Here is a 15,605-nt window from a genome sequence, read left to right on the forward strand (position 1 = left end):
GGTTGTAGTTTCCTGCAGGAACCTCCTTTCCAGAAAATACAAAAACCGCAATGAAAATAGTTCGATTCCACTGCAGTCACGAAGCGTTTCGAGAGGGCTTGTTATCTCAGTAAAGCCCAGTCGACACGCATCCGCGTTTTCGTTTGAAAACGCAACTTTTTCTTTGCCGGTTAGCCTTGCGTCCACATATATCCAGTGAAAACGGTGACCGAAAACGCAACTTTTTGAAAACGCTCTTAAAAGTGGAAAGTTGTTTTAAAACGCCGCTTTCGTGTTTTCGTGTTGATGCTGAATATGGAACTTTTTGAAAACGATGACGTCACAGTATCTGATCTCGCGCCGGGTAAGATTGTTTCGACCGGTCTCGAAAATCGAAGCGTTAAACGACTGAAAAGAGGTTCACAAGTAAGACCTCGGAGGTTCTAAGACAGACCAGTATGTAAAAGTGTTTGGTGATACAACCGGACATTGGTTTCAGTGGAAGAGAGGGAGAATTATAAACGATCCAAGGCCAGTTCATATGAAAAAGCGATTCGAAAACGATGCGTGTAGACGCAATATTGTTTTCTACTTAACACGGGAGGAAATCTGTTTTCAAATGAAAATGGACACGGGTGGACGGGGCCTATCAGAGAACGGATACACGCTTCACAGCCACTGTGACCCTATAATGGGTAAGAAATAAAACAACTACTTAAGAGAAGACACGGTGGCCTAATGGTTTATGTGCTGGACTCTGGTTTGAGGGGTTCGGGTGCGAGCCCTGCCTAGGGTTCACTCGTCGTGTTCTTGGGCAAGATACTTAACTCCCGTGGTGCCTCTCTCCACCCAGGAGTATAAATGTCGTGAACGTTAAAGGAGCTATGTCACGGGGATTTCGCAGATTTTTGGTCTAAACTGTTCTGCAATTAGGGGTAGGCAACTTAACCCATGAAAACACATTATCCTCGATCATGATCATCTAAAGGAAGATATTACCTTAATTTTCGATAGAAATTAAGCTACGGCTATAAATTTCGATTTTTTTTTGAAGACGCGCGGAAACAACTTGAAAAATAGCCTGCGAATACAGCCGCCTCTCATTCGCGTCCCGCAACGAAGATCAGAGCGAAACGCGAAGAGAGACGTCTGCGATTCACGGCCAGAAATTCCATACTGATGACGTAAATCTGTCCAGAATCCGGACAGGAGCGCTGATTGGTCAGCTAGTTAATTTACATAATGTATGCGAAATATAACACTTCATTACACGAACGGTAAAAAACCAGATGTTGTTGCGGACTAAAAGTTGACCGGGGGAAGGAACGTGAAACTAACTGAAGCTATGCCTTAGAATTTCTATAATTTCTATAATTCATGTGTAATTGGGAAACAAAAAGAAACTGCTTTATAACCAGATGTACAGAAAGGACGCGCCACTGCGGCCGTTAAAAATAGATCAATTTTGACACCTAACTTTTATTGTTGACATAAAGGCAGCCGGCAGAACGAACAAACAACAAAAATGTGAAATTCAGATAACCTGAACGACCCAAACCATCCACAACCAAAGAATAAATGCTACAGAAAAACAGAATATTAATTTGACGAACAGCAGGGAAAGAAGAAACTAACTCAGAAGAATTGTTATGATCGTTGCAGTATCGGTATTTACGGTCCAACACCTCCGAGAGTTGCGCTCAAATTCCAAAACAATGTCATCTATCGATTTCACAGCTTATTTTTCCAAGTCTTACCAATGTGCACTGGTATAGGGGTTCCTAATTTTCGCAATGAAGTTGTCCGGTGTAAATGCTCCGTAAATGTGTCTTTGACTGCCTTGAAAGTGTTTGTGATCAAGCAAGTTATGAGCGGCTGAAAACGAAAATATAATTATGCAAGACCATCTGCGTGTGGTGTGGGGAAATCTAATTAGCGGTTAACGTCATCAGTATGGAATTTCTGGCCGTAAATCGCAGACGTCTCTCTTCGCGTTTCGCTCTTTGTTGCGGGACGCGAATGAGAGGCGGCTGTATTCGCAGGCTACTTGAAAAAGTAAGCCTTACTTTTTTAAGTTGCAATCCGTTTCCATCCGAACCATCCGAAGCCAAAGATGCTCGTTAACAGTTTCAATGTTCTAATGTAGCAATTTTTTATAAAAATGGACTATTATTTTTAGGTTTCGTGCGACACAACTACAAATTTTCGCTATTTAAAAATCTGGTTAAAATCCGTGACATAGTCCCTTTAATACGTCTTAATTCCAGGTTTCTCGCACTCTTCAGAGTCTCACAGCAACACATATTAATTATAAGTTTCTTTAAGTCTTTCTACGGACCGCTTTCTACACACAGATTAGAAATTTTTTTAACATTCGACCTTCTCTTTCGCGAACTTCACGAACTAACAAAATTAACACTAATGCAGTCAAAAGCACTCGTTCGAGTAATGTTCATTTAAGTATGTGAACACTTTTCATTGATTTAATTTCCAAGTCGACTAATGTTCACGAGAATTTGTTCAATTGTTCGAATTCTAATTGTTGAGTAATGTTTACATTCGCGTGCACGCACACAAAACACAAGACAACTGGCCGGGTAATTCAACCTCCCATCCGGGGAGGAGTAGAAATGCCTGTACTGTCGTAAATTGTAATAACGTCGTGAATTGTAATACCTGTCGTAAATTGTAATAACAGTTGTCGTGAATTGTAATACCTGTCGTAAATTGTAATAACAGTTGTCGTGAATTGTAATAATGCACCTATCGCAAATTGTAATAACACATTGCCGTAATTTGTAATACTCCGAGCTGTCGTAAATTGTAATAACACATTGTCGTGTTTTGTAATAAGCAGTATTATCACACTCTATTCTTAACTTCAGATCTAGAGCAGTTTCTAATGACAGCCTGGCAGGCCATTTGTGATCGTTTGGTAATGCTTTATGGCGAATTTGTTGGAACGAGAAAAACTACATTGAAAACATAATATTTCGCGCTCGTAACTAGTGCCAGTCCAAGAGGGACCCCCCTAAACTCTGGCGACGTACATTGAAGGGAATTAGTGAGAGGCTCCGGCAATTTTTTTTTTTTTTTTTTTTTTCAAAAAATGTGCATTATTTTGATAAAAGAAAGAAAATACAAAACAAAATTCAAGTTCACAGCTGTTTTTTTTTTTTTCTAAATAAAAGGGTAGAAATGGTACCTTATTAGTACTTAATTGCATTGCCCAGCCCCTCACTCTCAGGAGTGTTGGCACGGAGTGTGAAAGGTTAACTTCGCTGTTTCTTAGTTTTTACCTTTTTAACATTTATTTTTAGTTATCTGGCTTCAACCTTTCTCCGCCGATGATATTATTAAAAGGGATATTCACCGGACAATTCTTTCAGCCAAAATAAAATAAAAAAGCCATCCAAACAAAATTATTTAATTGAACATCACTGTCAGTGAAAATAGGAGGAGTTCGGAATTACAATGGGTGGTCTGATACCACAACATCATTGCCGTGGAGCCTGAAAACAAAATCAATATGACGGCAATAAATATTGAGGAAGACAAGGTCGATGTGGTTGTAAAAATCAAACGAAAACACGGAGAAAAGAAAGAAGAACCGCCATTACTATTATTGCGTGTTAAGAAATGCCGTTAATCTGTTGTGTTTGACTACGTCATTATCTTCCTCATAGCTCGTTTTACTTTTTTTAACGTGAAAATTTAAGTCGGTCAGACGACACCGAAGCGAGATAAAGGGTGGAGTGGCTCAACACTTAGAAGACAAGCTAAATATCCTGAAAATATGTTTAGATCGTTTTTCCCTCACAAAAATGAAGACCAATGACTTGTTAAAAACCGACTAGAGGAATAACAAATGTAACTTCACGTTCCCTTACAACGTGCTTTGCTGCAAATTTGTCGCAGTTCTGGTGAGTAGTTAGCTAATAATGTTGAATAACTCTCATGACGATACAAAGCAGGAATAAATTTACACCACGAAATCTTTAACTGTTTTTCCCCAGTTATAGAAAACGAAAACCAGATTTCTGTATGATTGCTAATTCTCATATAAAAGGATTATTACAAAACACGACAATGCGTTATTACAATTTACGACAGCTCGGAGTATTACAAAATACGGCAATGTGTTATTACAATTTGCGATAGGTGCGTTATTACAAATCACGACAATTGTTATTACAATTTACGACAGGTATTACAATTCACGACAACTGTTATTACAATTTACGACAGGTATTACAATTCACGACGTTTATTACAATTCACGACAGTACAAATGCCTCTAGTCGCTCAATGCTAGGGAAACCGAAATTCAGCAAAAATTGGTCCGGACGTCAAAAAATCGTCCGGACCCGATCATTTTTTGTAGAGAAACAGTCAAATCTGTCGTGTAAGCACCCTTTATGGTCCCGCGAAAACTTGCCTGTTTCTTTCCAAATATTAACGGATCCACACCTATTTTTGGACGGGTCCGGACCAATATTTGGACGGGTCCAGGCATTTTTTGGACGCGTCCGGACCAATTTTGGCTGTAGAGTAAAAAGGCTTATCTTGTCTTACCTAACTACTAAAGGCTGAATAAATTAAAGGAAGTTTATATAGCTGTTAAAAATCTCGTGGTCTATGCACTGGCCATGTGATTTAGTACTGTTGCTCATCATCTTGTAATACATATAAGGCAATTTAGTTCCCATCATCCACCCCTTCCAATTCGGTGGGAATTTTGACCCAACCCAGGCGACACATGTCCTTGTTCGGTACAATCACTGTCGTTGGGCTGACGTCTACAGGATGATACTTTTTGATTAAATAAAGTCCACTAAAAGAGTCAAGAGTGTGGAAAGCAACGTGCTTTTATTTCCTTGATGATACACTATGATAAAGAGAAGCACACGTTTAGCAACTTTCTCTTTCACTAACTTTAGGGTAGTTAATATATTCAGTGGTGGAAACTGTAACAAAAACTTCGCTACGTAATTGCAAGTATGCACCACTTGTGCATTGTAAGAAACATTTATTATGTTAAAATTAACGCAAGACTTCTTCATTTCCTTGTTGGCATGGTAAAACAAGAAGGATAATACCTTAACAACTTTCACATGGAAAATTTTACTGAATACACACTATTCTACCTAGTTTATAAAAGTTAAATAAGAAAAAAGGAATACCTAATTCTAACTATATAATATGTAATACTTGCATATTGTAAAAAAAAAGAACAAAGTTACCTTGGAGGTAAATAAAATTGGCTTCCTAGAAAAAAATGTAAAAATTCTAAAACGGTCTTTGTATGCAAATTATTTCTATCCCTAAAACAATAAACATGCTGGGATTGTTAAAACGATTCTAACAAGCTAAAGCCTTCAGTTTTATTTTGTCCTAAATACACCGAGTGTTAATGAGCCTAGCAGTTTGTTGAATCAGTTACAAAGATTCAAACAGCATAACGTTAGTGGCGGACTGGATATAAAACGCTGCAACAGACAGTTCCTTCTTGACCAGTTCCCAGTCTTTCACGTTTAGCAGCTGCACCGAGTACAGAGCGTCGACTAGTCCTGGGAAACTACTACCAGCGTACGCGTTGTGAGCACTGGGAGCGAACACCACGTGACTGAAAAGGAATAAGCAGGTGTCAAAACAGTGAATAAAGTACAATTTAACCAGAGTAAAACACTTGTGAAGTCGTACATAAAGGCACATTTGATAGATTTTTAAGGGTAAAAAACAAGACAAACATGCAACCGATACAACGTGCTGCTTAGACGGTCAATGGGTTAATAATAGTAAGTACGGTAACTAAATTGACGTATCTTTGCTTCCATAGCATTAAATCAGCATGTTACAGCGATGTGGTGTCGACTTAGTGAAGCGAACACACTTCAAGATTAACTCAGAAATATCTGGAAACTTGGGTTTACACCGGCTGGTGGGTCGCCAGTTTACTCCGACTACAGTGTTCTTTTCCCGATGCATTTTTTTCATAATCGAAAAAAAAGAAAACAAACAAACAAAGTGAGAAACTAACACTTACCGCATGTAAGGCCTTCCCGGCAGCCCTTGCGGGTTGATAAAAGCTCTCTCTATCTGCATCAAGCGATCATTGGCCATTCGCAGGGCTAGGGGGCTGAAGAAAGTGTTATAGATATGTTAAATGAAGCAATTCCCACGGCACATATCATAAATGACTTCCAATAAAATGGTTTTCACTTCGAAAGCAATTCGCATATTTGCTTTGATCTTACACTACTACGCTCAGTGATTGGTTTTGTTTTCAAGATACTCAATTGAAAAACGCTCTAATATATACATTTTTTTTTTAACTTACTTCTTTTGATCGACAGAGTTCAACCAGCCATTGAATGTGGAGGCAGCGTCGCTGAAGTTCTTAACGGCGGACATGAAGTAATCTGTTGGGTAACAGTAAAATAACTGATTTAACTATTTTTTGGTTATATCGGGGTAGGCGTTTAGGGCCACCTTCCCATCAAGTAAATAAAAAAACGCAAATCAATGCAAATCAATGCAGAGAAATGTTGCAATAGCAAAGAATGTAGCATGAGAGTTAATAGAATTGAAAAGATTCGGAAATCTCCATCGCCTTGCCGGTGGTCTACTAGTTGTCCGTAATCTTGGATACATTTTTCTCATTCTATGACAAATGAGGCAAGCATTTAGCAAAACAGAATAGTAGGCGTTTAGGGCGACCTTCCCATCCTTTCCCCAGAACAAGTAAGTAAGTAAATTAAGAAAACGCAAAGAAATGTTGCAAAGATGTATTTGTCATGTAAGTAGTTACAAAAAAAGGGTGAAATAAAGGTGTTTTTGTTGTTGTTAGCGTTGTTGTTAAAATTCTTTTTGCTCCGCCTGATTAAGTTCATAAAATAGCTCGATCCTTGAAATATCGCCATTCCTTTTTGCTAGAATTATTTCAGTTTTCATTTTCTTTCATAATGTATTCTGAAAGCATTGATGTACTTTATGAAGGCCTTTCAAGGGGAGACCTTGGCCAAAATCACCTTCCCCAAATTTACACTTTGTGCTGGTTATTACTTTTTTACTGTTTATCATATAACCGGTGCAAATTTGTTAAAAGATAAAATGTTATCATGAAAAACGTCAATCACATGACCTTCAGGGAATATGGGATTTGAGGATACACGTGACCCGAAAGTAAAGTATCTTAGTTGTAACTCTTAGTCACGGAACAAAACAAAGCAAGAAGACCGCCGACCTACCAAGAGATATTTTCTGCTGAGTCAGCGCTTCCTCGTATTTAGTCTTGATATCCTTGGCATAGTATGTTAACCTGTCCGCATACTGTGAGCAGTTAAAGGGCAACAGTGGCTGATCAGCCAGGGTTAGACCAATCTGTAGCCATAGCTGAGTCAGAGTGCGATGATACTCAAAGTCACGATCAACAAAGGTCTTCATCCAATGAAATGTGTCGTGCAGGCTGTGGTAAACTGGATAGTTGGAAACACTCCATTTTTTCTATAGGAGGATAAAAGAAAAATCAGTTTTGGTTTCTCATAAAAGCAAATACAAATTTGATTAATTGTCATAGAACAGTGGAGAGTACCAAGTGAAGGCCCAACTTTTAACTTGAGCTATTTTAGAAATACCCTACAAGATGACATTTGATCAAGATTCCGCGCTGCAGTAATCTTACCTTGTCATAAGTGAATTCGAAGTAAACCGAGGGCACTCCCAGCCGGAAGTAGACGGTGGTGTGATCACTTCCAGATCCCACTTTCGTTATCCTTTAGGAAAATAGAATCGACAGAGTTTATTGTTACAACGTGACGAAGGCAAGAATAAGTGGTACGCATGCGACGTCACTGACACGTTAAGGCCTGGCAAAACGAGTACACACTTGTATAATAGGAGTTTTGGCGCAAATGATAAAAAAAGCTCGGCTCGCCGGCTCGCCTCGCTATTTTTATCATTTGCGGCCAAAACTCCTATTATACAAGTGTGTATAAGCGCGAGCGGCACGCAAAAAATCGCGAGCTGCATTGGTGCGCCAGAATTATTTTTCAATTGAACAAAAGGCACATCAGTGTAAATGGAGTTGGCCAGAGAATGTGTTGTGGCTAATGGACCCCGAACGAGAAAGTTATATACAGAAACTGAAGATGAAGATGAATGCTACGTAAATTACATGCTGTCAAAAAAAATACATGACTTCGTTGAAAATACTGACACCGTTCTTATTGCCCCCTTTAGAATGGCGGGTATTTTGAAAAAAAAGATTCTTTTAAGCCTTTTTGATTCAAACTACACCCAAAAAAATGTGAATTATGTTCAGAGATTAACAATTATTTAAAAAATAATATGGAATTAATGCAAAAAGAAGAAGATCTTTTTCCAGAATTGTTTAAAATAGAATTTTATTGTAAAAGCATCAGGAAAGTGAAAAAACCAGAAGTTTTTGGTAAAAGCGCAGAAAACCCCATTGAGGAAAAAGTGACATTTATACCAATTACGTCAATTTTACCAAAAAATTATATACATTATCTTTTTTTTACAAACTACAAAGAATCTTTTTTCAGGCTAGCAGAAATATATGACCTGGTGTACGATCTGGAAAAAATACCAGAAAACTTAAGAAAAAGAAAGCTGCAATCATTATCCAAAGCATGGCTAAAACAAACAAAAAAATCGGGAAAGCAGGAGTGGAAATGGTAAAAAAAAAGGGGTGAGGTGCTGACACCCTTTTAAAAGTCTCGTTTTAAACCCCCGTTTTTTTTTTTTTTTTAGCTTCCGGAAGCGGATTCGCCCGAACCAACGGCCAAAACTCCTATTATACCTTTGTGTATAAGCGCGAGCGGCACGCAAAAAATCGCGAGCTGCATTGGTGCGTCAGAATTATTTTTCAATTGAACAAATGCTTTTATTGAGTAAACGAAGATGGGAAGAGGGAGAACTGGAGAAATTAACTTGAATGTAAAGAAAAACTTGAAAAGATCTCATGGAAAAGCGTTTACAACATACAAAAAAACTAAAGAAAATGAAAAACAAATAACAATCTTTTTAACAAACGAGCTGATTGAAAAATTAAAAAAATTAGACAGCAGTGTTGTCGCAAACGTTTTAACAAGCTAAACAAAACTTGCACGCTCCGGTGAGTGCATAAATTATTGAGTAACACAGGAAGTCATTGTTTACCCTGTGTCAATTGCGTGGGAAACCCCCTTGACGTAATCTAATTATTTTTTTTTTTCATCTTGAATATTTTAAGCCGGCAACATCTGAATAGGTTGGTGATTTATTCTGTTTTGCTTCTTCCATGGCCTCGACGACTTGATATGTTATTCTTCTGACATTCTTCTGCCAAGCAGGCTCAAAACGTTCGGTGAGAATAAAGAAAATTGCATGAAACACAGCGATCATTTTGAAACTCTTTGTATGTATGTTTTGCGATTTATGATAAATTAACGACAATATTCAATTTGACTAACGTAAAAATATACCGTGAAATATTGTGCTAAGAACTTTAACAAAAATATTTTGATTCACGTGTATTAACTTTTGTATTGTTTGACCCTCCTAAAATTGCCTAAATACTATTTGGTAATGCGTGGGTTAATAAAGTTCTAGAAACTGATGTTTAAGATTTTTGATTACTTACTAAGCCAACTAAAATTGCCTAAATACTTTTTGGTAATGCGTTGGTTAACAAAGTTCTAGAAACTAATGTTTAAGATTTTTGATTACTTACTAAGCCAGCTAAAATAGGTTAAAAAATAAAACTTTTTATTGTTTGCCCCGCCTAAAATTGTCTAAATACTTTTTGGCGACAACATTCCAATTCTAGGTAAAAACGGAAGTGAAAAAAGTTTTCAGAAAAACCTGTGCGACTTGGTATGTGAAAACCGCAAAAAAAACGTGAAGTGAGAAAACTGGAGCCGAAATTAATGAAAGCGGCACAGTAAGTCACTCGCGCGTGAAATATTCAATCACAAAGTAAACAACAAGATGAGCGCAGGCAATCATTCTTTTATAAAATGAAAAAATGTTTTATTGGACTGAAATTTTATTTCGAAATGTCGGTGGTGCTTTCGAGAAGTTTTTTTTTCATTTTTTGTCTTTCTGCTTTCATGATCTCTTGTCGTATTTTTTCGATGTCTGGCTGTGAATTTGTTTGTTTGTGTGCAAAGCTTGAACGTAAAGTCTCTTTAAGTTGACGATATTTCTGCATTTCTCGTAAGATCAGTTGAAACTCTTTGTCAGAAACACGATTATCATTCAGAGCTTGTGAGACAGAGCTGTTTATCGAGTCATGTTTTGCAACAGCCAGAGCGAGGATTCTTGAGTGCTTATTAACTTTACGTTCAAGCTTTTTGTTGATAACTGACAGGCCAGTGGAAGCTGCGCCAGATACAGCTGCTACTGCTGCAACAGGCGCGCCGATAACAATTCCAACACCAGTAAGTGAAGTCGCAACAGCTCCAGAAGACAGAGCTGCCGTCACGGCGCCAAGACAGACCACTGAATAGTGAATAACTTTCCGGACTTTTTTATATTTTTTTAACACAAGCCTGTAATGCTCAGCTTCAGCGGATATTTCTTTTTCAATTTTACTTATTTCAGTCAGCCGAAAATTCTCAGCATTTGTTGGTAGGCTTGGATAAAGTTGTGTTTCTTCGCGATCACCATAAGCAGGGGCACTCGGGAGCACATTAGCAGATAACATGGTCATATACAATAAAAAAATATTAATTTAATTCTAATTCAAAATGAAGCGGAGCTCCAACAAAGTCAAACTTACTGCCAGTTTTGTCTTTGACGGTCAATGTGACACTGTTCACACTCTGAACAGCGTCGATTCGACGTGAATTATTGATAAAATTTTGAGGGTAATGAACCAAATCATAAGGTTTCCCGGTTATTGGTACACAAGCGAGAATGTCACTTGGCTTTCCATTATACAAGTTATTTTCTTTGGAAAGTAAATTGCAGTGAATGTAATAAAAGTCTGGTATAGTAAAATCTTCAATTCTTGCGTTAGCAGCATCAACAATTGTGTTCTTAAAAAGTTTAGAAAGATTTTTATCAAAAGAAAAGCTTTCAATATTTTTTGTTTTTGTTATTGAAAAGCCTCTTTTTAAATCATCCCTTTTTACTGTTAGCTTTTGTTGATCTTTGAACTTATTAGTCAGGTAAGTTGTAATTTCATCAAAATTGTAGTTGCCTGGAAAAAAATCAGCAACATTGTTGCTCACATTGTTTTGTTTAATGCTTATGGAGCCAATTTCTTCCAGATTACGCCAGCTGTTTTGTAACGAGCATGACAGCAGGCTGATAAACCTTGGTTTTTCAATTGGCTGGTCAAAGTAAACAGCTTCCCCGTTGGAACTCGCGTCGATTGTGAGCACAACCATCTTTATAATTATCTTTTGAAAAATAAATCTTTAATATAAAATGGCGCCGCCTATTCCGAGAGCTGATGATATTTCTCAATCAATTTTTCTTGATTCTAAAGAAAGAGATTTTATGAAGTGGATGAAAACCCCAGAAGCAACTAAAATTTCTGAAGCGGCAAAAGACAATGCATGGAAACCTTTTCTTGCAAAATATCCAAACGCTGACCGAACAAAATTTGTTGCACAGGTTGAGTTCGCGTACAACCACACAGCAACGGCAGACATTTATTTCAAGGCAGGGCAAGGCAATTTGATCAATGTTTTTGGCTCTGACAGCAAATATTGGAGCCCAGAGATGAAAAAAGCACTGGGGGTGAATAAAATTTCAGGCGGTTTTCCACAACAGCTGTCACCAAGCGGCGCAAAAGGCTCATCTTTGCCAATTCCCGCGGTTGGATTTCACGAAGCCGCACCGAGTTTGAAAAAAATATTTAACAGCAAAATTAACATCTTCGTCACACCAGACCAATATTTCACAACGAAATTAAGAGAGATTTTTCAAAAAACAAAACTGAAGCATACATCAGGAAAAGAGTCAAAAAAGTGGCTTGCGGGGCCTAACATGGCCTATTGGCCCCAGCAACTTAACTTTGCGGTATGGTGCGCGACAACAGGCTGCGGTATAAGTCGAGATATTTTCGATGAAGAGCACTCAGCTCTTAGCTTGCCACCGATTGTGCGTAATTTTTATCTTTTTCACGTTTATTTCACGATAAGGCGAATATTGTTTCAGATGGGGGGAATTCAGAGCGTAAGGGCCTTGCCAGGCGACCCAACTTTTAGCCAGTTCGACAACAAGTACGACGTGGCTTCGTACAAAAGAATATGTGCTGAGTTCGGTGTCGACCCGTCAAGCGATTTTCGTTTTACAACAGGTGCAAACCACGGACTTGGTGCTATTTATATCTGGATTTCAAGCAATGGTATACAAAAAACTGGAGCAAAATACCCCGATTACGATAAATTTTCGGATGAAGGTGGAACTGCAAGCGACGGTAACCTTATTTATTACATTCAGCCAGATGATTCTGCAGCATCACAGGCTGACTGGTTTTGTCCTAACGCCGCGGAAGGGCTGACCCAAGCAGGTTTGTCGAGAGTAAACCAGTCGATAGAGGCTTTTGTCTACTGTATTTTGGGGGCGCAGGTCAACGTTCGAAGTAGCATACTTGGTTCAGGTGGACGCGCAAAGGAAGCGCAAAGTGAGTTCCTCGTGTTGGTTGAAGACGCTATAAGGCAACCTGATCTGGCAAAGTCAGTACAAAGATACCAACTTGCCATCGATGAGGCCAAGGTTCGGCTTAACCTTGCCGTCTGCCCGGGTGCCTGGCTGATGCCCGCTCGAATGGTGATAAACACAGAAAGCGTTGTTGGCTACAATAACCAGCTTAAGCAGGCTGTTGTTGGGATGAAATTAGGAGTGAATGATGAGGTTAATAAAGCTACAAAAAAAAGCAGCTCTTAAACTGATGGCGGGAGGAAAATCAAAAATCAACCCACCAAACAGCCACCCTTCAAATCCTATACACAAGAGCGCCACAGCAAAAAAAAATCAGGCACTCACCGCAAGCGCTGCTAAAACACCAGCTAGCAACGCGCAAAGCGCTAAAGCTACTAAGGCCGTAGCCAATGATTCACACGAAATAAACAAAGCAACTGTCGCTGTTGGCGCGGTTGGAGCAGCAGCTTTGCTCTACACCCTTATGCGCTAACGTCTCTTTTTGATGTATTTTTCAACAAGAAAAGCAACCACAGCAAGGATAAGCAGCCAGGTGTGTTCAGCAAGAAAACCGATGGCTTGACCAGCGGTTTTGAAAAGAAATTTCGCAATCGAGCCAATGAGACCAGGCAGAGCTGATGCTACCTTTGAGCCAATATCACTTAGGCCTTTTCCCAACGCTTTGCCGGTTGCCTTCAACGCGTTTGTAATGGTTTCAATAACAGAACCAATCGTGACACCAGCAGCCAGAAGTATTGCTGTTAATGTCACGCCATGTTTTTTGAAGATCTCTTTGATCCTCTCACGAAGTGGAAGCGCCCTTTCTCTTTCGGCAATCGGCGTTTGCAAACGCCCGAGCTCCTCGGTTCTTTCTGCAACTCTTTCTTCCGCAGCTTGTTTGTCAGTGGGGGAGGCATTCTCATCCTCAACAATTTTTTTGTCTTCCTCGTTTTGGCGCTTGAGCTCATCTTCTTTCTGACGAAGTTCATCAAAAGTTTTTGTTTCGTTAAGCCTTTCTTCCCAAGTGTTTTTTTTAGTTTCTTGGGCAGCGATGCTTGCCCTGAGTTGGTCGACCTGTTTTTGATCTTTTTTTTTCTGCTTTTCTTGTTTTTCGAAAGCAGCAACTTTTTTTTTTGCGTTTTCAAAATCGGTTTGATAGTTTTTTTTCAGTTGCTTAAGTCTGCGTAATTCTGATTCATTTTCAACATTTGGCTCAAGTTGATCAATCTTGGCTTGAGTTCGCTCGATTCTTATTCTCCGATCTTGCACTTCTTGGACGGCTTTTTCTTTCTGCATGGCAATTGTTTCTGCCTGTTGTAGTTGACTTTCAGCTTCTCTTAATCTTTGGCGTTCATCTCTTATACTCTTATTTTCTTGAGCAATAAGATCTTCAGCTGGCGGCCCAAGTGCTTTTTTAACGAAAGTTTTGTTTAAGAAATCAGAACGCAAACCGCTTCCGTCGTCTAAAGCTATCTTGGTCTCACCACCCCTTGGTCCTATAATAACAATATCAAATGGTTTCTTTCTTGAAAAAACGATTTTATCCTCAAATCTAGAGAAGTCGAATTTTGGATACAATTTTTTGATAAAGTCTTTTGTATTTTGTATTGCTTTTATTTTTGCCTCTTCTGGAAAAAAGTCAGAAGTAATTCTGTCGTCAACTTTTGTTGTGTCCAACAAACCAGTTTCTTTGTTCCATAAATCTTTCGATATATTTTTATACCATTCATCAGATCCACGTTCTCCCCACTCTGTTTCATTTCCGCCGAAAGATGTCTCCGTATAAGACTTTTCAGGCAGCCCGCTCTTTTCGTGCTGCATTGTTTTCATTTGAATTTCTTCACCAGGGTATGGTGTGGATACCCTCCCGGGCTGAAATGCTTTGGTTGTATCGACCTCTTGTTCATCATCATCGTCATCATTGTTGTCATTGTCAAGAAGCTTGTCAAATTCAGGGTCCTCGTGTCCAAAATAACCACCTTTCGCCATCACGTAATTTATATATATTTTCAATTAAACTTTTCAATTTAACAATAAAGGTTATCGAGAGATGGCTGCTGTTCAAGAAAACCTTCGACCGGGGCGCACAGAGAAAATACTCGGCGCACTGAAAGCCGAGCGCGCTGTAAAACGAATCACTTTTGACCGCACTGAAGCCAATCCAGAGGAAACGTTGTATGTTTCAGTGCCCAAGCTGAACGAAAACGAGGTCATTGTGCCTGGCTCGCTGGCGCTGCGCTTTAACATCGACTTGAGCGGAGGCCATGCTAACAACTTTCTGGTTGACAACGCCAGCCGAGCTCTGGTCGACGAGTTTGTTGTAAAGTACGAAGGCACCGTCGTGCAGGACACAGTTGGCTATGACATCTACAAAATATTTGAGGATTTTTTCCTTTCGCAGGAGGAGCGCGACGACAGGGTGCCAGAGGGCATTCAGAGCGAGGACCTTAACAAAATTCGCTCAAATGCTGGCGATAAGAAAACTTCAGGAGTCGAAGCAGAAAAAAAGCTGAATGAGCTATATGGTAATAAATACCGAATCCGACTGGATCACCAGATTTTAACTGACCATGGGGCATTTTATCCTCAGGCACTATACAACGATCTTGTGTTCGAACTGAAGCTCGCGGCAGCCGAACATGTGGTCAGAGGCTCAGATACAACAAAACTGAAATACAAGTTGACAAACATCCAGCTGGAGTACGAGATGATAAGAAGCAAGGAAATTGCAGATGAAGCGTTCAGCGCTTATTCGGGCGGCAAAGAGTTCGCTTACGACCACATCCAGCGTGTTAAAGTGGTGACTTTTGCAAAAGGCTCCGACACACGTCTGAATCTAAGGGTCAACCCGCAGAGGAGGTCCATGAAAGGTATCTTGCTCCTATTTATTGAGCAATATAACAAAGGTGCAAGGAGCTCGGAAAAGTACATTAACCCGGACCTTACAAAAGTAAGCATCACTGTCA

The 15,605-nt window shown here is 39.3% G+C and overlaps 1 protein-coding gene across 2 annotated transcripts in view; it reads right to left on the minus strand.

The window, feature by feature from the left end:
- Positions 1-4,829: 4,829 nt before the first annotated feature.
- LOC144634168 (putative N-acetylated-alpha-linked acidic dipeptidase) overlaps positions 4,830-15,605 on the minus strand; it is a 35,907-nt gene continuing 25,131 nt past the window's right edge. For both annotated transcript variants that reach the window (XM_078493058.1, XM_078493057.1), the window contains exons 13-17: positions 7,664-7,754; positions 7,230-7,485; positions 6,320-6,401; positions 6,026-6,118; positions 4,830-5,605 (exon numbers count right to left, since the gene is read on the minus strand). In XM_078493058.1, coding sequence (XP_078349184.1) covers positions 5,419-5,605; positions 6,026-6,118; positions 6,320-6,401; positions 7,230-7,485; positions 7,664-7,754 — 709 coding nt within the window. In that variant the 3' untranslated portion in view covers positions 4,830-5,418. The remainder of the gene's footprint in view (positions 5,606-6,025; positions 6,119-6,319; positions 6,402-7,229; positions 7,486-7,663; positions 7,755-15,605) is intronic.

Source organism: Oculina patagonica, chromosome 13, assembly GCF_052425735.1.
Source record: "Oculina patagonica isolate OP01 chromosome 13, crgOcupat, whole genome shotgun sequence".
Lineage (NCBI taxonomy): Eukaryota > Metazoa > Cnidaria > Anthozoa > Scleractinia > Oculinidae > Oculina > Oculina patagonica.